Source organism: Mastigoproctus giganteus, chromosome 2 (genome assembly GCF_048544385.1).
Source record: "Mastigoproctus giganteus isolate SK-2022 chromosome 2, ASM4854438v1, whole genome shotgun sequence".
NCBI lineage: Eukaryota > Metazoa > Arthropoda > Arachnida > Uropygi > Thelyphonidae > Mastigoproctus > Mastigoproctus giganteus.
The window spans coordinates 221,019,951-221,046,191 of NC_143576.1; the positions used below are offsets into that span (position 1 = coordinate 221,019,951).

Genomic DNA, 26,241 nt, shown 5'->3' on the forward strand with positions numbered 1-26,241 from the left:
AATACAGCTCATGTATTGATTTGTTCCATGATGACCCACAGCGGCACCTGATATCCCAGATACCTTGCTTTCCTGGCTTCTGCATGTACCAATCGTAGCAATTCAAGAATCTTCCATCTCTGCCTATGGCTCTAGCTAAACTATTAGTCTGTGTACTCCCCCTTCCGAGCTAGCAGTTTTCCAACCCACCTATCACTGCCCCTCTATAGCATCAGCAAATGTTCTTGTATCCCTTCTATTCAAGTGTATCCAATTTCTCCTGTTAACAATCACAGACCGAACATGTGCATATCATTGTTCTTTTAACTTAAAAATAAGATATTCTATTAACGAGCGTCCCGTTTTCTTAAATTTTTCCATTTCGATCCCTGCTGATATCTGAGATTATATGAATGATAATTTTAGAAGGGAGATTCCACTAAGCCGTTTGACTTTCCATGGCGCTGATCATAATTACATAACACAATTCACATATTTTTATGATTTGCTTTTAGAGGGTGAAAATGTTTCAGTGACACATATTTTGGTACGTTCTCCATGCAAACGCGGAAGTGTCCAAATATAATCAAATCAATATTAGGGTTTATCAAAAAAAGAATAAAGGGAAAGCGTAGAAACCTATCTTACTGAAACTGCGTATGAGCACTTTCTATATGGTGGTGTGTGCACTACTTGTTAAAGACATTTTGTGAATATTTATTTCTGTCTTTTGTTTTTATTTTTTAAGTATGGCGCTTACAATAATAAGCAAGAAAGAAACGTAGGAAAAGTGTTTTTAGTTGGTTGCCAACAAACTGAGTTCAAAGGTGAACTGTGTATTGGCATTTTCCAAATGCAGTTGAAATGTATGCCTCAGCGTCTGAACCTCCGTCGTTTAATCAGGTCACGGGTCAACATTCTTCTTCAGGTGGAAATTTGTCATTTGTCGACTTCTTTCCTGACTGCCAGCAGCGTGGTGGATTCTTTTCGTTCCCTCGATATGAGTCTTTCAGGTTAATACGAATTCTGAGATGCGATTACTGAAAATGGTTAAAATAAAACACTGCCTTCCAACCCCATGTTAGCAGTCTGTTGTTTACTCATTGTTGCTTGTGTGGGAATCGATATGACACTGCCTTTTTTTATTTTTCATTTCTTTTTGCACTTGATCAAGTCTCAGTGTTTTCCGAATTTTTTTTTTTTTTTTTTTTTTTCAGTTTTTCCATTACAAATCTCCGTTGAATCGGATTAGAATGACCATTAAAGTGATATTATCTTGATTATTATTATTATTATTAGCCATATGGTGCAAGGAAGTCTGAGGCTTATGCTGCACCAGCCAAAAAAAAAATTAATTTACCCTAGGACCCAGAGAGAGAGAGAGAGAGAGAAGTAGAAGGAAATCACCAAGAAAGAGAACAATGATGATATCCAGCTCGGGACCCTGAGTGTGCCAAGCCCATACTCACCAGATGTGAGCCCCTGGGGTCATCTCATATTACCCCAGGGGCTCACATCTGGTGAGTATGGGCTTGGTGCACCCAGGGTCCTGAGCTGGATATCATCATTCTTCTCTTTCTTGGTGATTCCCTTCTCTCTCTCTCTCTCACTCACTCACTTACTCAGGGTAACTCGGGAATTTTTTTTTGACTGGTGCAGCATAAGCCTCAGGCTTCCTTGCACCATATAGTTAATAATAATAAATAAGTATGGGCTTGGCACACCCAGGGTCCTGAGCTGGATATCATCATTCTTCTTTTTCTTGGGGATTCCTTTCTACTTCTCTCTCTCAGGGTAACTTGGGAATTTTTTGGCTGGTGCAGCATAAACCTCAGGCTTCCTTGCACCATATGGCTAATAATAATAATATGACTGCCAATGGGCTTGAAATACATGAGTTTAGCTATCATTTATGACCTGTTATATACCATAACTTTTCATATTAGGCCAGTGTGCAGACACACTGAGATGACTTCCCATACAAAAGAATCGCTGGATCATATTAAATGCACCATATTTTATTTTGATATTATTTTATGGTTATAACTTTATTCATACACAGTAATAGACTTTTTTCAGTCTTTGATAAAATGGTAATTGCATTTGGTACCAGTTGCAGCATTATCTCACTTATTATTATTATTAGCCATGTGGTGCAAGGAAGCCTGGGGCTTATGCTGCACCAGCCAAAAAACAATTCCCGCATTACCCTGAGTGAGAGAGAGAGAGAGAGAGAGAGAGAGAGTCAAAAGTAGAAGGGAATCACCAAGAAAGAGAAGAATGATGATATCCAACTCAGGACCATGGGTTTGCCAAGCCCATACTCACCAGATGTGAGCCCCTGGGTTTAACTTATTGTCTTTAATGAATTTAAAACTAATTAAACTATTTTATTGCTTTTGAAATAATACTGATATTCATTGCAGAGAAATTTTGTCTCACTTTGTTGAGAACTTTATAATATATTGACACTTTGAGGGTTATTTTTATCCTGTTGAAATAAGGTCCTCTAAATTTGTTATTACAGAAACTGTAGCAAAAATTACCTTTGAAAGCATTGCAAGTTATTCCTGGGTAAAAGAAAAGAATGACTTTTTAAGTGAAGGGAAAAAAAGGTTAAAAACAGATGTAAAAATGACCCTTGCAATGAACATTTTATTGCTTTGGTTTGGTTTCAGTGAGTTCCATGAGACTAATGTGGTGTATCTCCAGTTTATTTTAATATTCTTAACTGCTGAATTGATTTGTCTTTTCTCTTGTCATTGTTGGAATATTGTGCTCCTCACACCAGTACTATTAAATATGTACACTTTCTATTTGGTTTATTAGAACTAACATTTCATGTCTGGGCCTTTTATCAACAATTGTAACCCTAATTTGTATTCCTTGAAATGAATTCAGGAAGAAAAAATGTTTAATTGTATTTTTTTGAACTGAGGGTATTTCAGATGGTAAATTTTTTTCGAATAATGGATTTTAAATGCACTCTATTTATAGTATTGAAGCTAAGAGGAAAAAAAAATTTAAAAGAGAGAGAGAAAAATTCCTGTAATTTGTATTTATGATTTTCACATCCTAAATATAAATCCCTTAACGTGAACCATGATTTTATTATATTCATGGGCATTGCTATTAAAATGCCCAGAGAATTTTTTACGGAGTCCATCAACTGGAATAAAGAAAGCCCTTGTTTATGGAAAGTTAAAATCGAGGGATTATATGAATAAAAATTTTAAGAATAAAGATCTACCAAAAAAAAAACTAGGAAGTCTTTGAAAAAAAAAATGCTAAGCAGGCTGGGTAAATTACTTATGCCATTTCTGTATAACAACAACCACACTGATATGAGGCATAAAAATTCTGCTGAAAAAATAATATATTTATAAATTTGACTATACTTAAAATTTTATTTGTAGTCATTTATATAACAAATTTGTAGTTTTTTGTTTTTTCACAGTGAAGGTTTCTATGCTCCCTATGTCAATGAGTGATACAGCTGAAATTCACTCTGTTTCTTTCATAATGTTTTACTGTAAGTCCTCCATGCAGGCTTTGCCACTTGTCAGTCATTTGGAGAGATCTGGGTCAAATCCTTTTGACAACTTGGGAGAATTCTTAAAGGCTTCTTCAATCAGGGTTGCAGTCAGCTGATTTCATGCTTAAGGTTTTCCCTTAAGTTATTCTGGATTTTTGAGTCTCACAACATGCAAATTTGGCATACGAACATTTCTATAAGATATAATACACAAAGGTGCAGTATGGTCTAAGTTGCTGATGCACCTAAAGAACCCAGCAAATAACAACAGCCTTATGCAAATGTAATCAAACTTAGACTATTAGAGGCCTCAGTGCAAAGTCAGTAAGTAGGTCTCTCTAAACACACAGCCTCCGTAACTGAGTGATCAGTATCACATGCTGTTTGAGTAAACTGGGGTTCAAGCATCTGACTGCTAAATACGGCCACTCTGCCAACCCGCACTGGACCAGTGTGACAGATTATGGTCCATTTCCCTCAACATGAATTGTTGAGGGGGCTTCCATCCTGCAGTGGATTGATAATGGCTGTAGATTTATTTATTTATTTAAAAAAGGCCTGATGTAGCTGAATGGTCAGGAGCGAAAGTGCAGTAGCATGTGCTCATTGAGTGGACCAGGGTTCAAGCCCGTGACCGCTAATTACGATTAACTTTTGTATTGACGGTTTATTGTAAACTCCACTGATCTGGTGGCCATGCTGAAGTGTAAACAAGAACTTTATTTTTATTTCAGCTCCTTCTTTGATATCATTATCTCACTTATTTTACAATGGTTTGACTTGGCTTTACCATTATTGTAAGGGTAAAATTTGTTGTAAGCTAACTATCTAACTCAGTGGTTTTCAACTGGTGTGCCTTGGCATATTGGTTTGCACTGACCTTTTGCAAGTATGCCACGAAATTAAGAAAAAGTTCATTGAGTTCGATAGCAATCACTAATTTGGTGTGTCGCTAATATTCATCTTTTAACTTGTGACTTGAGTGACAAACAACCTCTTTTAAAGTGTGACTTGAGTGACAAAAGATTGGAAACCACTGATCTAACTATTCAGATATTGACTGGAACTTATGGTTTGGTCACCCACACACTAGTAAGACTTTTGTTGATTTATTGGATGACTGTTTACTATAGTAGCATTTTAGGGAAGTAACAAGAGAAGGAATATTCTTAATCTAATTATCAGCAGCAACTCTTCATGTGTTAAGAACCTCGAGGTAAAAGACCCTCTTGAGTATCAGTGATCTTAATGTGCTTAATTAAAGATATAACTACTGTCAAGGGTAAAGGGAAACTCTTTTGCATCTGTAAGGGTGATTGCAATAGTCTCAGACAGCTTTTAAATTCTGGCACCTCTGATGATGTTGCCAGCAGCAAATGCTAAATGGGAGGTATTCAAGGAAGTCATCATAGAAGCTTCTAGGCTCTTCATGCCAACTAAGAAATGGTATTGGAGACTTAGACCTGAATGGATGTCAGATGAACTATTGAGATGGGATGTGGCCGACCGGGCTAGCCGAGTGGGTAAAGTACCTGCCCGGCAACCCAAAGGTCGCGGGTTCGATTCCCGCCTCGGGCTTGAATCAAAAGTACTGCAAAAACCTTGGGAGGTGCAATATGGCCACAGAAGCCGATGCGCCAACAACAATCAAAAAAAAAAAAAAAAAAAAAGATGGGATGTATGTAAAGTAAGTGGTGATACAGAAGCATATGGTAGATATAAACTAGTCTGTAGTCAAGTCACAAGGGAGGTTAGAGCAAGCTAAGGCAGATTATGAGAAGTCTCTTGCAAAGAATGCCAAGTAATGTAGCAAAGACTTCTTTGTTTATATTAATGGTAGAAGGAAGGGGATGAATCACATTGATCCACTAGACAACAATGGTTTAACTGTTGATGCTCCTGCCCAGATTGCTGACAAACACTTTTTTTAAATGAGAATCTCAAACATAAAAGGTATTAGAACTTATAGTACCTAGTAGCATTGTTTGTTAGTTATTTGGTTTTTAGGAGCATTACCAACTATGGCCATATTGCTCCAGGATACTGGAGTCTGCTGACGAGGCTACTAGGAGACGGTCGTGCTCAAAGCCGCTAAGTGGATTTTTCTTATTTATTGATTTGAAATTATTGTTTTTCTAAAACTTTTGATTTAAATTTAGTAGTATAACATTATTTTGTGATTTTCTGATTAATTTGGTGTATTTATTCTTTACTCGGCCTTGTAATTGCATAAAAGTATCGGTAAGGGTATCCACGTGTTTTCAACTCCGCTACCGTCGTAACTTTCCCGCCTTTGTGATACGATAGTTATATACCGTACTAGATAGCGTTAGTTGAACTTCGTTAGCAGTTAAATTGTACTTTTAAATAAATACATATAATGACTTAGATTACAAAAGTAATATAATTAATTATATTTAACATAATTAATAACATAACATAATTAATTATATTTAACATAATTAATAACATAACATAATTAATTATAATTAATTAATAAATTAATAGAATCATGACTCAGACCAGAGCAGCAAAGCAAAAGGCTCAAGCTAATGGAAGTGCTGTGGCTCAGAGCAGAACTGAGGGGGGGCAGTTGTCCTCTGACTCACAGCCTTATAAAATGCACTGTTTGCTTGATGTTTGCAGAGCAATCGGGTACGGGACATGATACTGCCAAGGGGGATGTCTTTGTGTGTGCATGATGCAAGGAGTGCATCGATATCAGGCAACAACTCGGCGTTCTTGTGGGCCTATATGAGAGCTTGAAGGACAGGGTGGATGCCCTCGAAGAAACTAAATTGAGGGGCCCATCAAGCTCTCAGCTGCCCACATCAACGCCAGAGCTTGCACTTGGGCATCGCGTGACACAGAGACAACCCACAAGGCAGAATGCGCTGGTCCCAAAGGAACTAGTAGTTGTTGGTGACTCTATTGTCAGGGAAATGGGGAACATGCTTTGTAAAAAAGATAGGTGGAACAGGACCAGGGTATGTCTGCCAGGGGCAAAGGTTGATGACGTTGTAGAGCGAATATCATCTTTTAAGGGCACAAAAGGTGATATAGTTGTACACGTTGGCACTAATAATATTAAGAGTAGGAGACCGGCAGAATTACTTAACAAGTACAGGTCACTGTTGAACAGAAGCCGAGAATTAGGGTTGAATTTGAAAGTGTCTGCAATTCTGCCCAGACACGATAGGAGGGAGTATATGATGAGAGCCTTGTCGATCAATTCAGCCCTGGAAAGATTTTGCAAGGCTCAAGGGGTAGAATTTTTTTCAGCCTGGACTGTACTTGTTAACAGGAGAGATTGCTTCTACAGGGATGGGATACACTTAAATAGAAAGGGTGCAAGAATATTTGCTGATGCTATCGAGGCAGTGTTAGGTGGGTCGGAAAACTGCTAGCTTGGGGGGAGACAAAGACCAATAGATTGACAGTAGCCACTGGCAGAGGTGAAAGTGAGTCTTGCACTGCTTCTATTAGAATGAGCAGAAGCCTGAAAAACAAGATGCATGGTATTTCAGAGACTGCTGGGAGCCATTGCGGTACAAGTAAACACATGGGTTGTGTTAGGGTAGCTAAGAATAGAAACAGGTGCAGGTATACTTGCGTGTACACCAATGCTAGGAGTTTAGTAAATAAATTTGATGAATTTGAGGTATTGCTCAAAACATCAAAGGCAGATATTGTTGGGATATCAGAGACGTGGTGTCACACAGATATAAGGGATGCAGAACTGGAATTTGGGGAGTACAACGTCTACAGAAAGGATAGACAGGATAGGAAGGGGGGAGGGGTTATGCTATTAGTTAAGAAACACTTAAAAACCAAGGAAGTGAAGCCAGTCGACATCGCTGGACAGTGCAGTGTTGAGTCAGTTTGGTGTGACGTAAGCATTGGGAGATCAAAATTGAGAGTAGGAGTGTGCTATAGGCCTAATGACTCTGATGAGTATAATAAGGAACTGTACAGAGAAATAGAGTGGGCCAGTAAATCAGAGAGTCTTATAATGGGAGATTTTAATTTCCCAGATATTGACTGGAATTTGGGGGCTGGTTACTCACACACTAGCAGGGCTTTTGTGGATTTATTGGATGATTGTTTTCTACATCAGCATGTTCGGGAGGCAACTAGAGGGAGTAATACTCTTGATTTGATTATCAGCAGTGATTCTTCATGCATTAAGAATCTGCAGATAAATGAACCACTAGGTGGCAGTGATCACAGTGTGCTGAAGTGGGATTTACTGAAAGAGGTAACTACCATTAGGGGTAAAGGGAAGGGTTATTGCTTCCGTAAAGGCGACTACGATGGACTGAGACAGTATTTAAATTCTATACAGTGGGACCAACTGATGATGTTACCAATAGCAAATTCAAAATGGGAACCATTCAAAGAACTTATCTTGGAAGCTACTAGGCTTTACATACCAACTAAGAAATATTGTTCAAGGTTTAGGCCAAAATGGATGTCAGATGAACTAATGAGCCATATGGCAGAGAAGAAAAATGCATGGGATACTTACAAATTAACACATGACACAGAAGCCTATGATAGATACAAGTTGATATGCAACCAAGTTACAAAGGAGGTTAGGCAGGCGAAGGCAGATTACGAGAAATCCTTGGCAAGGGATGCAAAGAAAAACAGCAAAGAGTTCTTTACTTATGTAAACTCTAGAAGGAAGGGGATGAATCAGATTGGTCCACTTGATATTGATGGGTCAACTGTTGATGATCCTGCTCAGGTAGCTAACAAACTAAATGAATATTTTGCATCGACATTCACACATGAGGAGTTATTCAGCAAGGGGAATGCCAGAGGTGTATTCAACTCTAGCAGTAAGCTACAGAATCTTGAAATAACTGGGAGTAAAGTGGAGGAGAAACTGTTGAAGATAAACACAAGAAAGGCACCCGGGGTGGATGGGATCTATCCAGTTATATTAAAGGAGGCAGCAAAGGAAGTAAGCAAATCCTTAGCCATAATTATGAGAGCTTCCTTGGACTCAGGGGAGGTACCCATAGACTGGAAATGTGCAAATGTGACCCCAATTCACAAAGGAGGATCAAAGGCTGACACAAGTAATTATAGACCTGTGAGCTTAACTTCTGTTCCAGGAAAATTAATGGAGGCACTGGTTAAAGAAGCACTGCAGGATCATTTAGACAAGACTTCAGTTATAGCGCAGACACAGTATGGTTTTGTTAAGGGGAAGTCTTGCCTGACCAACTTGATTGGATACTATGATGCAGTCACAGAAGAACTGGATGCAGGGAATAACTTTGATATTATATACTTGGATCTTAGAAAGGCTTTTGATACTGTTGCACATGGAAGACTGCTACACAAATTGGAGCAGTGTGACATTGGAGGCAAATTGCTGCTATGGATAAAGGGGTGGTTGAGGGGGGAGAAGACAGAGAGTGGTAATCAATGGACACTGCTCATCGTGGACTAATGTTATTAGTGGAGTCCCTCAGGGCTCAGTGTTGGGTCCATTATTGTTTTCTGTATTTATAAATGATATTGATGATGGTATATCAAGCTTAATGTCCAAGTTTGCAGACGATACAAAGGTTGGCAGGGTTGTCAAGGACACTACTGACACTGTGCTGCTGCAACAGGATCTGGAAAGGTTGAGCAGATGGGCTGAGAGGTGGCAAATGAAGTTTAACATTGACAAATGTAAAGTACTACACATGGGAAGCAGCAACTCCAGAGCAACGTATCAACTCTGTGGTACTACACTGACAGTGATAGAGAATGAAAGGGACTTGGGGGTGGTTGTGCAGGCAGATATTAAGTTCTCTGAGCAGTGCAGACGGGCTGCAAGAGTAGCTCATGGAGTATTGTCAATGATATACAGGAATTTTTCCGTCAGGGATAAGGAGGTGATTATTCCATCGTATAAGGCAATGGTCAGGCCACACCTAGAGTACTGTATACAGGTCTGGAGGCCCCATTTCAAGAAGGATGTAGAGCTGCTGGAACGAGTACAGAGAAGGGCAACAAGATTAGTGAATGGAACAAATGGGTGCTCTTACGAAGAAAGGCTTAAGTTTTGCAAATTACAGTGTCTGGAGACTAGGCACCAGTGAAGTGATCTGATAGAGGTGTATAAAGCCTTGAATGGTTTAAGCATGCTCAATGCTGATGGGATTCTTCCTCTAGCTCAGAAAAATCACCTGAGAGGGCATAAATTCAAATTGAGGAAAGACAGATGTAGGATAGACGTGCGGAAATTTGCCTTTGGCCAGCGGGTGGTTGGTTGGTGGAACAGACTTTCATCCCTTGTGGTGGAGGTTGATAGCCTAAATAAGTTTAAGGCTCAGCTGGACAGGTATTTTGAACGAACAGAGGGGTGAAGTGGAAGTGGGTTTTTTTTTTGGCTGATGCTGCATAAGCTTGCTTTCTTGCATCAAATGCCTCTACTAATGCTAATGCTAATGCAAACACTTTTTTTAAATGAGAATCTCAAACATAAAAGGTATTAGAACTTATAGTACCTAGTAGCATTGTTTGTTAGTTATTTGGTTTTTAGGAGCATTACCAACTATGGCCATATTGCTCCAGGATATGCGGTGATCATTCCCTGACCTTTCCACATCCTCCGTAATTGGTGGCGACGGGCTCGAACCCTGGTCTAATCAAGACGCATGTGCCATGCATTGCTGCTCCTTCCCACCTGGCTACAGAGGTGCCCCTAGTAGCATGCATGGGTTGAAAGCTGAGACGATAGAAGATACTTAATAGTTGACTTGAATTTCTGTAGATTGTAATTTTCTGAAAATATGTGCGAATGAAGGTTGTTCCAGAAAATGGAAGGAAAAGGGATAAATGAATAAGGAAAAGTTGGTTCTGTGAGTTTGGAGTTGGATGCTGATTGATTGAGGTATATGTTTAGGGTTGGTTTGGAAGAGATTGGGAGAATTACAGATGCCATTTGAAAAGAACACTGCCCATGGAAGCACCTATAGAAAAGTCATGTAGCAGAAACTGAATATTACGAGACAAAGGGTGCTTTAACTGTAAGAGATGGGTCATTAATTAACCTGACTGCCCTTTTTTGAATGGAGTCTAGTAGCTTGGTAGAGGTTTTTGAGGCACCACCCCAGATCTTGCATCAGTATTCCGTGATATTGTGGATTTAAGATTTGTGCACAGCAGTTTAGAAAAAAAAAATAAGATGAGAGAAAAAGAAAACCCAGGTTTTTTTTTTTTTTTTGACTTACCTCTTTCCTTCTGGTATTCCCATTATTTTCATCAGAGAACACTGTTAATAGCAAAATATATTGTTGTCTCTGTAAATATATGAAGTGAAGATGAACCGTAGATTTTTAGCACAAGGGTGGGGGAAAGTACAGACATTTAATTTGATTAAATGTGGCATTGTAATAATAATAGCCTTGCTTAGAAACCACTTTAATAATACCACAGTGTGCATATTTGTTTAAATTAGGAAAATTAGAGATTCTGTATATTCAGATTTATTTTAAAATTGCTGTAGATAAGATAAAGGATTTGATATTTTATTATTTCTAGAACGCTCATTGACAAGGCCAATCAGTGGCTGCAGCTAAATCCTGCATGGGAAGTAAAGACTTGTGAAAGTGTCGAGTTCAGCATTGATCAGGAAAATTTTAATTATGAAACGACTGTATTTCTTGAATACAGTAATAAATGTATGTGCTATATTCGTGGACTCAGGTATGTGGTGTAGCACTCAATAAAAGATTCTTTTAAGTTACTAAATGATTTCCAGTTTTATTACATTTTATAGAAAATCATGTTTGTGTAATTGTTTTTGTGTTATATGTAGATGATCAGCTATGAAATGGAAACAATAATACTGAAGAAAGTTGTTGGTTAATTTTGTACGTACAAGTATTCATTTTGTAATTTAGGAATTAATTTTAGTTTTTTAATTTAGATTTGCAGGTTACATTAGAAATAAATGGAATGTTGGGTGTCTTTGTTAATTGAATAGACTATGGTATTGATTGTGTGGCTTAGTACTTTAGCATCCGCAGAAATAAGTGAGATAAATTGTTTAACGGCACTCTCCTTTGATGTTTGTAGTTGAAAAGAAAAATATATTAATGTTACTAAATTATTTTCTGTATGTTTATGTCTATAAAGTTGTGTAGAAATATTCTGGTAACTTACCGCAGCTTATGTATTTTTTTATTATTTTGTTAATTTTGAATTTTTTTTTTTAAGTTGTAAATTTTTCATTAAAATTATCATCCATTTCATATATAATTGAAACTGCAGTAGATAATATTTACTAAAAATCCTAATGTACACAGGCAAATAAGCTGTGGCAGCTTTCAACCTATTCTTGAATAGCTGTGCAGATGGGTGGCAATGAGGGAAGAACTTGCAAATCAAAATTATAACTTCAACAAATGAATGCAAGCAGCAAATGATTAATTTACAGGTGAGTCATGTCAGAGTAGCTGATCAATAGATATCAAAAAAGCTATCTGCTCACTGAAAAGATGAACCTCTCAGAAAACTTAGCCTGTCACCTGCATTGCATGTTCAGTTTCCTAGTAATAATAAAAAATCCACATGCTTCACGAACACATAACATGTAAATTTTGAATAAATTTGGAAATTTGTTTACCCTATGCTGAAACTGACCAAACAGATATTTGGACAGATTCAGAAGACGAAAATAAAACAAAAATGACCTGTTTCACCTTCCACTGGTTTTGCTTCTCATACACAGCGTACATAATGTCTGTGCTAAACTCCATGTTCATCGTATCAAGGGTCCACAAGATGTACGATAAATATGAGAATGACAACGTTTAGCTTCAGTGCATGTAGCTAGAGCATGGGCATCGGAATTAGCATTCCATTCCGTCAATGAGAATCGCACCTCTTTATTTGACGAATCAAAAATACTTAGCATACAGAGGAATTACACTAAAGTATTAATCGTGAAAATGCTGAAAATCAAATTACACGAGAATTCCAATATGTACATCGCCCATTTCTCATATTGGATTCGTGGGCATTTGTGCGCATGCGCCAAGATATTAAATAATCTCTGAGGGTTTAAAAAATTCCCAATACAGTAATACCCCGACTTACGCTACCCCGACTTACGCGAACTCGGAGTTACGCGGTTCTTGATTTTTTTCGTTTGGCAACGCTGCCGCCCACTATCTTCAAGGTCGTTTTTCATATGTTATCGATATACGGTGCGACGGCGGAGAATGAGAACGAAAGATGAACAAAATTCAACTTTGCTGCTTTTATGTTTTTTATATCAGTGAAGGGGAAACACATTTCACCATAATAACGTAAAAAGCAACACAATTCCAGCTATCGGTATAATCGCAAATGCAATTAGATCGAGTTTACTACCAGTTTATAACAGATTTCACTAGCAGAAACGCAACTGGATTTTTATTGTTTTATGGTAGTAACCCCTAGAAATGTGAGGTGTTAATAGTGTATCTCTGCCTTTATGGTGTTGTTTATTCAGTTGCTACATGCGCGAAGCTTTGTTTATGCGTATCAAGCGTGCCTCCTCGTTTTGTAATTGTGCTTTATTCCCTAAAAATGAGTAAAATACTTAATTAAAAGGTGTGAAAAGGAAGCGTCCTGGTGAAGACACTGCAGATTCAGAGAGAAAAAGAAAAGCAATTATCGATAAACAGAGGCGGACTGGGTCAAAAATTCTTACCCGGGAAAATTTATAGTGGCGTCATACTATGGTTTATGGCCAAAATCACACTGGCCCACCAGGGTTTCCCCGGTAAGGCTTATGGCCAGTCCACCTCTGTCGATAGAGAAAAAATATGAAATTGTGAAACGCTTTGAGCGAAATGAAAGACCATGTGATATTGCACGTGCTACAGGCCTAAATGAAGCAACGGCGAAAAGCACATGACAATTGCAAACTTGACAGGTTGAAAATTGAAAAGGGCTCAATTGTAAAGGGCTTAAAAATTTTAGAAAACAGACTCCAACGAAGAACGCGTTATAGCTACAAAGCAAGGAATAAAAAAATTATTAGCTTGCTACGAAGAAATTCTGCGTGAAAAAAAGAACGCGCTGTGTCGTCAGACGAATTTGTTAGATTTTATGAAGCCATCGACATCGAAATAACTTTTTTACGTAAGTCATTTGTTTTTTTAATACATATTTTGTATTAATATGTATAAAGAACTGCAATTTTATTAATATTTTTCTTCTAAACTAGTGTTTTTGTTAGTCCTTGGTCCCAATTAAGCAAAATTTATATGTATTTATATGCAAAGTTGTACCCCGACTTACGCGAATTCGACTTACGCGATTTTCGTCGGACCCACCTATCGCGTAACTTCGGGGTATTACTGTATGTTATATTCCCAATTTTCTGAAATGAGGTTTCCAAACCTGTATGCAATATTTAAGGTGTGGTGACCTAACCATTGCTTTATATCAGGGATGCTCAAACTATGTCCCACAGGCCACTTGTGGCCCACAAACCCAACAAAGTTTCAAAAAATATTTAAAAAATATATACAGGCACTCCTCTACTTACGTATAAACGACTTACATACAACTCGCAGATATGTACAAAGCACAAAGCTGTTGCTATGTTCAGTTATAAGAACCAATTTTGAACACCTCTGTGATATTTTTCTAAAGCAGATTTCTGGAGGTCATACCATAAAATAAAAACAATTTGCACTTTCCGATTTATTGGGCTTTTCTTTTAGTGCAATGTAATTATAAACTCAATCTTATTGCATTTTCAATGATACCCATAGCTGGAATTCTGTGGAATTTTACGTTATTAAGGTGGAATGTGGTTCCCCTTCACTGAAATCTTCAATCATATAAAAAAGCATAAATAAAATTTCAGAATCTTCTCTTCATTCCTATTTTTTCAGCTTCGTAAAGTTGTTACTCCGTATATCACTTGCACATATCATGTTATAATTTTTATATGCTGTGTTATAACTTTTATATCAATTATTTTTCAATTGATATAACTTTTATATCAATTTGTGCATCCTGTGTTCTTTGTTATTGATTGCTTATTTTGTTACTGTTTTAAATTTTACGACAAAAAAAAAAAAAAGTCAGTGAACAGAAATATCAATTAGTTAAACTATTAATTAAGCTAGTATGTTATTGTTCATTGTATGTTTTTTCAGCCTCATTTAACTCTGTTACAAATCGTAAAATTCTGTAAATGATGAAGTTTGTCGGTGGTTATAATCTTGTTGCGTTGTACTGTACTGTATATGTATTTTGTATCTACAAAACCGAAGTTGGACTTCCGTACAAAACGGACTTGCGTACATGAAAAAAACGATTAAGTACATAAGTCGAGGAGTGTCTGTATATAATAGCGCAAAATGGAGTGTAGCAACTCCTGTGCCACCTATCGGTTAAGCAGGAAAGCTTAGCTTCTCAACGAGTGTGCACAGGTGGCACAGCAGGGCCACCTGTGTGCAATGAGAGAGAGAGTCAGAAGATGGGAATCACCAAGAAAGCAAGAAAGAAGAATGATGATATCCAGCTCAGTATTCTTGAGTCTCTGGAAACTGTCAAGAAAGGTTTCTTTGGAACCTTTCTAGAAACTGTCAAGGTATATATATATACTTGCACTTGTATGGATTTTAGTCATTCAGTCAGTTAGAATTCAATCTCGTGATGCGCTCTTTCCGAACTTTCGATTATTAATGACTAATAGTAATAATTCTTTAGTTTTTATTACATTGTGTGAGAAAAATCATGTTATAAAAATAAAGCTAAGTGAATTTAATCATTTAGTGAAGTTTTAATTACCTTTTGTTATATAAAAAAACAACAACAGTAATAAGAGGCCCTAGTAAATTCAAAATGGTGGGTACCAGCAAAAAATGTGTTTACAGTGAAGTCGTTCGCAATTTCAACGAAAAATGGACTGATTTATACTTTTGTGGAAACTGATGGAAAGCCTGTTTGTTTAATATGTCAGGAATCAATATCCAATGTCGAGGAATACAATTTGAAAGGACATTATGACACAAAACATGCAACCAAGTTCGTCAGTCTACAGGGTCAAGTACGCACAGACAAACTGAACATTCTCAAAAAATCATTAAAATTGCAACAATCAGTTTTTAAGAAAGTATCAGAGGATGCTGAGAGTTAAATCAAAGCTAGTTATATCATTGCTCAAAAAATTCCAAAAGGTCGGAACCATTTTCTGATGGAGAATTTGTAAAGGAGTGTCTTGTAGCAGCAGCAGAAGTTGTGCCCAAACAAAGCTGATGCCTTCAAAAAGATAAGCTTGTCTCAAATGACTGTTACTAGGAGAGTAGAACTGGCATTGAATGTTGAGGAGATTGAAAACAAAGTTGCTATCATGCAAATTGTACTCATTGGCATTGGATGAAAGCACGGATTTAACTGATGTAGCTCAGTTGGCTATTTTTATTTGTGGGATCGATGACGAACTTAGTCTTTGAAGAACTGTTGGCTTCATGTCCCTTGAAAGGAACCACGAAGGGAACAGACATTCTGGAAGCTACGAAAAAGACTCTAGCTAGATGTCACCTCAGTTTGAAAAACCTCGCAGGGTTGGTGACAGATGGAATCCCAGCTATGGTTGGAACAAAAGTGGGATTCGTAGCACTTTTAAAAAAAGAACAAGAAATAGATACTAGCAGATTTACCAGCTATCATTGTATCATTCACCAGGAAAATCTGTGCGCCAAATCTTGGTTTTAAAAATGTCATGAAAGTTATCATAGACATTGTGTGAATTTCATCCGAGCGAAGGGATGAAAATCATCGACAGTTTCAAAATTTTCTACAGACGGAATGGGATGCTGATCGTGGAGATGTTGTCTACTTCTCTGACGTGTGATGGTTAAGTCATTCAAAAGTGCTCACGAGGATTTTTGAGTTGAAAGATGCCATCCAAGAGTTCATGACAGCAAAAGGCAAGCCAGTATCAGAGTTCGATGATCCAAAGTGATTGGCCGATTTTGCCTTCCTTACGGACATTTCTTCTCATTTGAATGAGTTAAATTTGAAGCTCCAGTCAAAAGATCAACTGGTGCATGTCCTGTTTAATCACATCAAAGCTTTTCAGAAGAAATTAGAACTCTTTTTAAGTGCCAACTTCAAGACCAGAATTTAACTCATTTTAGCATTAGCATTAGTAGAGGCATTTGATGCAAGAAAGCAAGCTTATGCAGCATCAGCCAAAAAAAAAAAAGAAAAAAAGAAAAAAAAAAACCACTCCCATTTCACCCCTCTGTTCGTTCAAAATACCTGTCCAGCTCAGCCTTAAACTTATTTAGGCTATCAACTTCCACGACAAGGGATGGATGTCTGTTCCACCAACCAACCACTCGCTGGCTAAAGGCAAATTTCCGCACGTCTATCCTACATCTGTCTTTCCTCAATTTGAATTTATGGCCTCTCAGGTGATTATTCTGGGCGAGAGGAAGAATCCCATCAGCATTGAGCATGCTCAAACCATTCAATGCTTTATACACCTCTATCAGATCACCTCGCTGGTGCCTAGTCTCCAGACACTGTAATTTGCAAATCTTAAGCCTTTCTTCGTAAGAGCACCCCTTTGTTCCATTCACTAATCTTGTTGCCCTTCTCTGTACTCGTTCCAGCAGCTCTACATCCTTCTTGAAATGAGGCCTCCAGGCCTGTATACAGTACTCTAGGTGTGGCCTGACCATTGCCTTATACAAGGGAATAATCACCTCCTTTTCCCTGCTAGAAAAATTCCTATATATCATTGACAATACACCATGAGCTACTCTTGCAGCCCGTCTGCACTGCTCAGAGAACTTCATATCTGCCTGCACAACCACCCCCAGGTCCCTTTCATTTTCTACCACTGTCAGTGTAATACCACAGAGTTGATACGTTGCTCTGGGGTTGCTGTTTCCCATGTGTAGTACTTTACATTTGTCAATGTTAAACTTCATTTGCCACCTCTCAGCCCATCTGCTCAACCTTTCCAGATCCTGTTGCAGCAGCATAGTGTCAGTAGTGTCCTTGACAACCCTGCCTACCTTTGTATCGTCTACAAACTTCGACATTAAGCTTGATATACCATCATCAATATCATTTATGAATACAGAAAACAATAATGGACCCAACACTGAGCCCTGAGGGACTCCACTAATAACATTAGTCCACGACAAGCAGTGTCCATTGATTACCACTCTCTGTCTTCTCCCCCTCAGCCACCCCTTTACCCACAGCAGCAATTTGCCTCCAATGTTACACTGCTCCAATTTCTGCAGCAGTCTTCCATGTGCAACAGTATCAAAAGCCTTTCTAAGATCCAAGTATATAATATCAAAGTTATTCCCTGCATCCAGTTCCTTTGTGACTGCATCATAGTATCCAATCAAATTGGTCAGGCAAGACTTCCCCTTAACAAAACCATGCTGTGTCCAAGCTATAACTGAAGTCTTGTCTAAATGATCCTGCAGTGCTTCTTTAACTAGTGCCTCCATTAATTTTCCTGGAACAGAAGTTAAACTCACAGGTCTATAATTGCTTGTGTCAGCTTTTGATCCTCCTTTGTGAATTGGGGTCACATTTGCACATCTCCAGTCTATGGGTACCTCCCCTGAGTCCAAGGAAGCTCTCATAATTATGGCTAAGGGTTTGCTTACTTCCTTTGCTGCCTCCTTTAATATAACTGGATAGATCCCATCCACCCCAGGTGCCTTTCTTGTGTTTATCTTCAACAATTTCTCCTCCACTTTACTCTCAGTTATTACAAGATTCTCTAGCTTACTGCTAGAGTTGAATACACCTCTGGCATTCCCCTCGCTAAATAACTCCTCATGTGTGAATGTCGATGCAAAATATTCATTTAGTTTGTTAGCTACCTGAGCAGGATCATCAACAGTTGACCCATCGATATCAAGTGGACCAATCTGATTCATCCCCTTCCTTCTAGAGTTTACATAAGTAAAGAACTCTTTGCTGTTTTTCTTTGCATCCCTTGCCAAAGATTTCTCGTAATCTGCCTTTGCCTGCCTAACCTCCTTTGTAACTTGGTTACAGATCAACTTGTATCTATCATAGGCTTCTGTGTCATGTGTTAATTTGTATGTATCCCATGCATGTTTCTTCTCTGCCATATGCCTCATCAGTTCATCTGACATCCATTTAGGCCTAAACCTTGAACAATATTTCTTAGTTGGTATGTAAAATCTAGTAGCTTCCAAGATAAGTTCTTTGAATGCTTCCCATTTTGCGTTTACTGTTGGTAACATCATCAGTTGGTCCCACTGTATAGAATTTAAATACTGTCTCAGTCCATCGTAGTCGCCTTTACGAAAGCAATAACCCTTCTCTTTACCCCTAATGGTAGTTACCTCTTTGAGTAAATCCCACTTCAGGACACTGTGATCACTGCCACCTAGTGGTTCATTTATCTGCAGATTCTTAATGCATGAAGAATCACTGCTGATAATCAAATCAAGAGTATTCCTCCCTCTAGTTGCTTCCCGAACATGCTGATGTAGAAAACAATCATCCAATAAATCCACAAAAGCCTTGCTAGTGTGTGAGTGACCAGCCCACAAATTCCAGTCAGTATCTGGGAAATTAAAATCTCCCATTATAAGACTCTCTGATTTACTGGCCCACTCTATTTCCCTGTACAGTTTCTTATTATACTCATCAGAGTCATTAGGCCTATAGCACACTCCTACTCTCAATTTTGATCTCCCAATGCTTATGTCACACCAAACTGACTCGACACTGCACTGTCCAGCGATGTCCACTGGCTTCACTTCCTTGGATTTTATGTATTTCTTAACTAATAGCATAACCTCTCCTCCCTCCAACATTTCCAAGGAATGTTGAAATTGCTGTCTGTAAAATATGCTCCTCAGTATGTGGCTGCAATATCTCAGCTCCAGACTGAGTTCCAAGATTTCCACAATCAAGAAAGGACCCTGACCATGGTAATTACCTCTTCTCTATGAATGTGATGGAGAATCCAGGGGACCTCAAAATGGAAATAATTGATCTTCAATGTGACTCAGACCTGAAAATCAAATTTGATGAAGTGTCTCTCCTAGAATTTTACCAAAAATATGTAGAAAAGGGAAAATTTTGTCAATTTAAGAATGTATGCGGCAAGAATCTTCTCCCTCTTCGGAAGCACGTACTTATGTGAACAGAAGTTTTCTGGAATGAAGCACTCCAAAATTGAGGACAAAAATTACTGATTGTCGTCGGGAGCATTGCCTCCAATTAGCTACCACAGAAATAGTTCCTGACATTGAATTATTAGTAAAAAATAGAGTCAGTTTTCTCATTAACTGAATCTTTCATTCCTTTCATTGCTATTGTATTGTGATAAAATTTGCATATAAATGCAGTTGGTTTTGTTCTTTTAAAGTTTAAAATTTAAACAATCCCTAGGTTTACAAAACAAAGTTATTACATGGAGTCAAATTCAGAAAAAACTCTCAAGGGCAATATTTTCAAGTTGAAAAATTAAAAGAATCACATTATAGTAAAACGCATGGAACAACACTGCAATTGGTTTTAAGCGTTTTTACTTAACAAATTTTCCCTTAAGTATAGCTTCTGAATTCGAGCCTAAAAGTGGTATATAAGACTTAGCATTAGTAGAGGCACATGATGCAAGAAAGCAAGCTTATACAGCATCAGCCAAAAAAAAAAAAAAAACCCTTCCCATTTCACTGATCCATTCATTCCAAATGTTTGTCTAGTTCTGCCTTGAATTTATTTAAGCTATCAACTTCCACAACAGATGGAAGTTTGTTCCAGCAATCAACTACCCACCGGCTAAAGGCAAACTTCCGCACATCTATTCTACAACTGTCTTTCCTCAGTTTGAATCTATGCCCCCTCAAGTTTGTAATCTGAGCAAGAGGAAGAATCAGCATTGAGCCTGCTCAATCCATTCAAGGCCTTATACACCTCAGTCAGATCGCCTCGCAAGTGCCTAGTTTCCAGAAGCTGCAGTTTGCAGAACTTAAGCCTTCCTTCATAAGAGCACCCCTTTGTTCCCTTCACCAGTCTTCTTGCCCTTACTCTGTACTCGTTCTAGCAACTCTATATCCCTCTTAAAATGAGGCTTCCAGACTTGTCTATTGTATGGCTTGTGATATATACCAAATTTTCAAATTGGCCTGCTACTTCCAAAAGGTTGAGCACTCTTCTTTATATGGTGGAACTGTATGCAAAAAATAATTTTGATATCATATACTTGGATTTTTTCATCGCCTGTTGGCAGAGTTCCTGTACATCGATAGAGCCCCAATGTCTTGCCCTGGCAGCCGGTCCGCACTGTTCAGAGCACATGCCAGACCATACAATTATTTAAGGTCTTTTTCATTATTGACTACCTTTAGTTTGTACTAAATGATAAAAATATCACGTTAGCTATCTTAGGAGTATTTTGGACTATCTAAAAGTACTTTGCATTTATTAATGTATTGTTGGCCTCGATTAATGTCAGCTCCAAAATTACCTCCAAATTTCGACATTAAATTTGAAATCTAAGTAAATAATGGTAGAATTATTCTTTTCTTCCCCTTCCATTCTGACAAGCTTAGTAGCCCATAAATTTTGTGAAGCATGATCTCCCCTTAACAAGTCCATGCTGTCATTGCCTCTATTCTATCCAGATGGACTTGTATTACTTTTTTAATTGTGCACTCTGTAACTTTCCCTGACACAGAAGCCAAACTTGACAGATCTGTAATTACTCACTCCAATCCTTGAACTATCTTTGTGAATAGGAAGAACATTTGCATTTCCGATTTATAGGAATTTCCACTGAATCCAAGTATGCTTTTATTGTTATGGCTAAAGGTATAATTACATCTCTTACTTCTTCTTTTAATGTAATTGGATAGATACCACCAATGCTGGGTGCTTGCTCACTTTCAGCTGCAACAATTTCTCTGCTTTCCTTTCAATTATCACAAAATCATTTTTCTCTAGTATTAGATAGACTTCTTACCATTCCCATCTCAAAAAATGTCTTCACATTGTGAATGTAGATTTAGAATATTTATTTATTTCAACAGTTCATATAACATTATGGATCTGTCCATAACATTATGGACGGATCCATAGATAACAGTTTCTGAAGATTAATTATAGTATTCAGTTAGATCAGAAGGATTTTGAACTTATGTTACCTTTATTTTTATTTTTTCTACTTATGAAGATGAAGAATATACATCATCTGAGGATATATTTTGTTACAGAAAGTGTCCAGATTCTGAATCATTTGTAATGAGATTCAAAAAATCACTGTTGTTTCTGAATTATAAAGTACTAATAGTGTTGCATTTCCTCATTTATATTCATGTTCATTTACTGAAGAATTTTGGTAAGATCTAGGAAGGCAATTTGTTATTTTATGTATTTAGTTTTAATTTGTTTGGCTGAGTTTCCTCTTTCATAACGAGAAAATGTAAGTAAATGAATAACAGAATTCATTAATGAAATCAAACACTAACGACTGAATTATTTTTGCATGTAAAAAATGTTTCATTAGATGAAATGTTAGATAATACTTTTATTTGAAGAAAACAGATGTTAATTATTATTATTATTTGAATTTTTTCAGGCTTTGGATAGTGCCTTGTGCTGAACCTGGCCGTTCTCCCCAGAAAATTGGTTATATCAATCTTGTACCTCAGGTTCTGTCAGAAACAGGTGGTTTTTTTGGAAGGTTATATCCTTCTTTTGAAAATTTAAACGAAGTTCTTCAGAAATTTAATGGGATGATTCATAGCAATCCAGTTCCTGGTAAATTTTTTGATAATTTAAAAGTCTTCCAGACCTTAGATTACAAACATTGCTGCATAAAGCATGCCCCTTTCTCTGTCATGTGTAGTGTTTTTCAGAATATTTAATTAATAGTTTAATTTATTAACTGAAGATGCTTTTTTTTTCTGTTAATAGGAAGAATTATTACACTGGAAACTCAAGAAATGAAATTACCCACTTACAAAGATCTTGATCCTGATAGATCCTGCTGGGTTGTGGGTAATGGATATGGGAGGCAGTTTGTGTTTATTATCAGAATTTTTTATGAAATGACTACACCAGCTTATGAAGAAATAGGTGAGTATTTGTGATAAACAACTATTCAACTGTGATCTTATAAATTTAATGTACTAATAGTTTGTTTTAGTCTGACTGCAGGACCATTGAAATGAGTGGAGATTGCACAATCAGCACAGGCAGCAAGATTTACTTTCCTGATAGTAATCTTTCTGCCATAAAAGAATGCTTTTTTAAATTTACATGTTGCTGTATATAACTCTAGGAACGAGCATTATTCAACAAAAAATAAGTTCAACAACAGCAACAATATATTCTGTGTCTGTGTTGTGTTATGTTCCATGTCCTAAGCTAATGAAAAAATCCAAACACAGTGGATGCTGCTTATTGTGATCAGTTTGGGACATGGCTTAATTGGTAACAATTACCAAAGAAACAAGACTCCATCTGTTTAGCACTGTTTATTGATGCAGATTGGAAATGAAATGTGTACATAAAAAGGCAGAAGTGGACAGAAAGAAAAAAAAAAAGTTTACTATTTCTTTGAAAAGTTGTCCATTAAAATGACGGCGTCATAATGTTTCTGAATGAAAATCCATACAAACCATTGAAAACAAATAAATAAAATATTAAAATCAAGAATTAGAAATGAGGTAATGTTCTAATACTTTCTTTTGTGGAGTAATGACACTGACAGCCATACAAACCATACAAGCCAACAGCAGTAATAGGACATGGAAAGGGCTAGAGTTCAAGAACAAATTGGGATGATTTGTATTCATTTCCACTGCTCATGTGTAAACCACAATAAGGCAAAAAAGTTATAACTTAAACCGAAGCACTGATTGTAATAAACAATTTTTTCTATGTATTAGTACACATGTGAGCAGGACTTCATAAAAGTGATAACATTAAATGAATGATAACATTATTCATGATCACATTAAGCACTGTGCACTGCAACAAAGTGGCGTGCAAAATTTAAGAATGCCACAAAGACTGCTTTTCAATGTAAGAAACCTTTTTTTGGGAAATAAGCTAACGAGAAAGGATCTTCCTGTGAATGTGTGTGAATTTGATGTAATGAGAAGTCCACAATTTGTCTTTCCATGATTTGTGTTGATGATTTTTGTCTCCATGATTTTTTACAGAATAAAGGAAAGCCTGGAGAAAAGTCCTGGAAGGTCACAAAGGAGATTCTCTCTGCAGGAGAGAATTTCCAAGATTAATTTCAGGAGGATAACAAACTTTTAAAATTCAATCCATACTATCCCAAATTAGTATAAGTCCTTAACAAAGATGATCCTGACCACAGAATGGAATTTTGCAGAAACATTAAAAGAGAAGTGAAAAGAGCAGATTGTAATTTTTATCAAATATTGTGGCCTGACGAAGCCATAATTAAGTTTATTATGCTTTAGAGAATATGCATACCTAGAAAAATATCAAAGGAATTAAATGCACCAGGAAGGATTAAATGCACCAATTCAGTCAGGAGATGTTGTCAGGCCTTTTTTATTTACTGACATTGTCACATGTGAAGGTTACCCGGTCGTGTTATGAAATAATGTAATTTGTTGTATCCAAAGTTACTCTGAAATATATACTTTTTATGCAGTATGGCACTCCCCTTGTATTACACTAACATTTTTCTATTCACAATTTTCAATTTCTCTCCTTTCTGCTATAAAAATTATAAAACCACTAACTAAAAGATGTTAAAAACAGAAATTTATTAACTGTTTAATAATTATACCTTCCTTACACAGAATCTTTTAGCAAGATCACTATCTTGCATTATCTGATTTTTCTTCTGTACTAATTTTCTCATTGTCAAAATGCATTGAAAACATTCTGTTTCAAATTGATGTGTATTTTAAAAAGTTCTTTTTTGATATGCATTTGTATTTTTCTAGGTTTTGCTGATTTTGTTCCTCAGATGATATCTCCTGGTGGTATGCTGAGCTTACCTGAATTTGAGCCTTTTCCCAACCTTGTGCTGAGTGCAGCTCAGTGGTGTTCACAACAGACTAATATTAGATTTTGCAATGCACAGTCAGTTGAGATAAAAATGCGACATGATATTTCTGGTAAGTTTTGTTTCAGTCATTTTTTTTTCTTCCGTGATTTTCGTTCATTAAGAATCTAAAGTTAAAGGACTCTGTGGCAGCAATCATAATGTACTAATGTGGAATTTAATTAAAGTAATCACTACTGATTAGGGTAAAGAGAAAGGCTTTTGCTTTCGTAAGGGTCACTACAATGGTCTCGTTGTAATGACCCTTAAATTCTGTGCAGTGGGACCAACTGATGATGTTATCAACAGCAAATTCTAAATGGGAAGTTTTCAGGGAAGTAATTGAAGAAGCTACAAGGCTTTTCATACCAACAAAGAAATACTGTTCAAGGCTTAGACATAAATGGATGTCAAATGAAATATTGAGACATGTGGCAGAGAAGAAAAGTGATGTCTATGGGTTAACTGTTGATGAACCTGCTCAGGTTGTGGACAAATTGAATAGGTATTTTGCATCTACACATTTACATACAAGGAATTCTTTAGGGAAGGGGATGCCAGAAGTGTATCAAACTCTAATAATGAGTTAAATGACTTTGTGATAACTGAAAGGGAAAGTGGAGAAGAAATTGTTGAAGATGGACATAAAATAGGCACCTGGGGTGAATAGAATCTGTCCAATTATATTAAGGGAGGCAGCAAAGGAGATAAGCAAACCCTTAGCCATAATAATGAGAGTATCCTTGGATTCTGGAGAGGTCCTTGTGGACTGGCGATGTGTGAATATATCCCCAATTCATAAAGGGAGATCGAAAGATGACGTGAGTAATTACAGACCTTTTAGCTTAACATTCATTCCTGGAAAAAAAATGGAATCACTGGTGAAGGAAGTAATGCAGGACCACCTAGATAGGCATGCAATTATACTGCAATCACAGCATGGATTTGTTAATGTGGCTTGTCTAACCAATCTGATAGGCTACTATGATGCAGTGACCAAGGAACTGGATGTCAAAAATAATTTGGAAGCATATACTTGGATTTTAGAAAGATTTTGATACTGATGCATTGCACATAAAACTGCTATACAAACTGGAGCAATGTGGCATTAAGGGCAAGTTACCGCTATGGATAAAGGGATGGTTAAGTCTAAGAAGACAGAAGGTAGTTATTAATGAGCATTGCTCTTCGTGGACTAATGTTATTAGTAGAGTTTCCCAGGGTTCAGTGCTGGGCCCATTGTTGTTTTCAATATTTATCAGTGATATTGATGAAGGTATATGACGCTTAATGTCTAAGTTTGCAGATGATGCAAAGGTTGACATGGTGGTTAACGACAGTCAGGGTGAGCTACTGCAAAAAGATCTAGGGAAATCGAGTTGATGGTATGAGAAATGGCAGTTGAAGTTTAACATGGACAGATGCAAGGTATTGTGTATGGGTAGCAGTAACTCCCTAGAGTAACTTATCAACTGCATGGTAGTAGAGAATGAAAAAGACCTGGGTGTAATTGTGCAGTCAGACATGAAATTCTCTGAGCAGTGCAGACATGCTGCCAGCTCACGCGGTTTTATTAAAGCTATACAGAAACTTTGCTAACAGGGATAAGGAGGTCAATATCCCTTTGTATAAGGGCATGGTTAGACCACATCTTGAA

At 37.2% G+C, this 26,241-nt stretch overlaps 1 protein-coding gene across 1 annotated transcript in view; it reads left to right on the forward strand.

Annotated features, from left to right (window-relative positions):
- The first annotated feature begins 724 nt into the window (after positions 1–724).
- The window catches only part of LOC150090153 (uncharacterized), a 39,830-nt gene continuing 14,313 nt past the window's right edge, over positions 725–26,241 (forward strand). Inside the window, exons 1-5 of the mRNA XM_090368976.1 lie at positions 725–992; positions 11,063–11,227; positions 22,128–22,309; positions 22,466–22,627; positions 24,484–24,657. Of these exons, the coding sequence (XP_090225102.1) occupies positions 844–992; positions 11,063–11,227; positions 22,128–22,309; positions 22,466–22,627; positions 24,484–24,657 (832 nt within the window). The 5' untranslated portion in view covers positions 725–843. The remainder of the gene's footprint in view (positions 993–11,062; positions 11,228–22,127; positions 22,310–22,465; positions 22,628–24,483; positions 24,658–26,241) is intronic.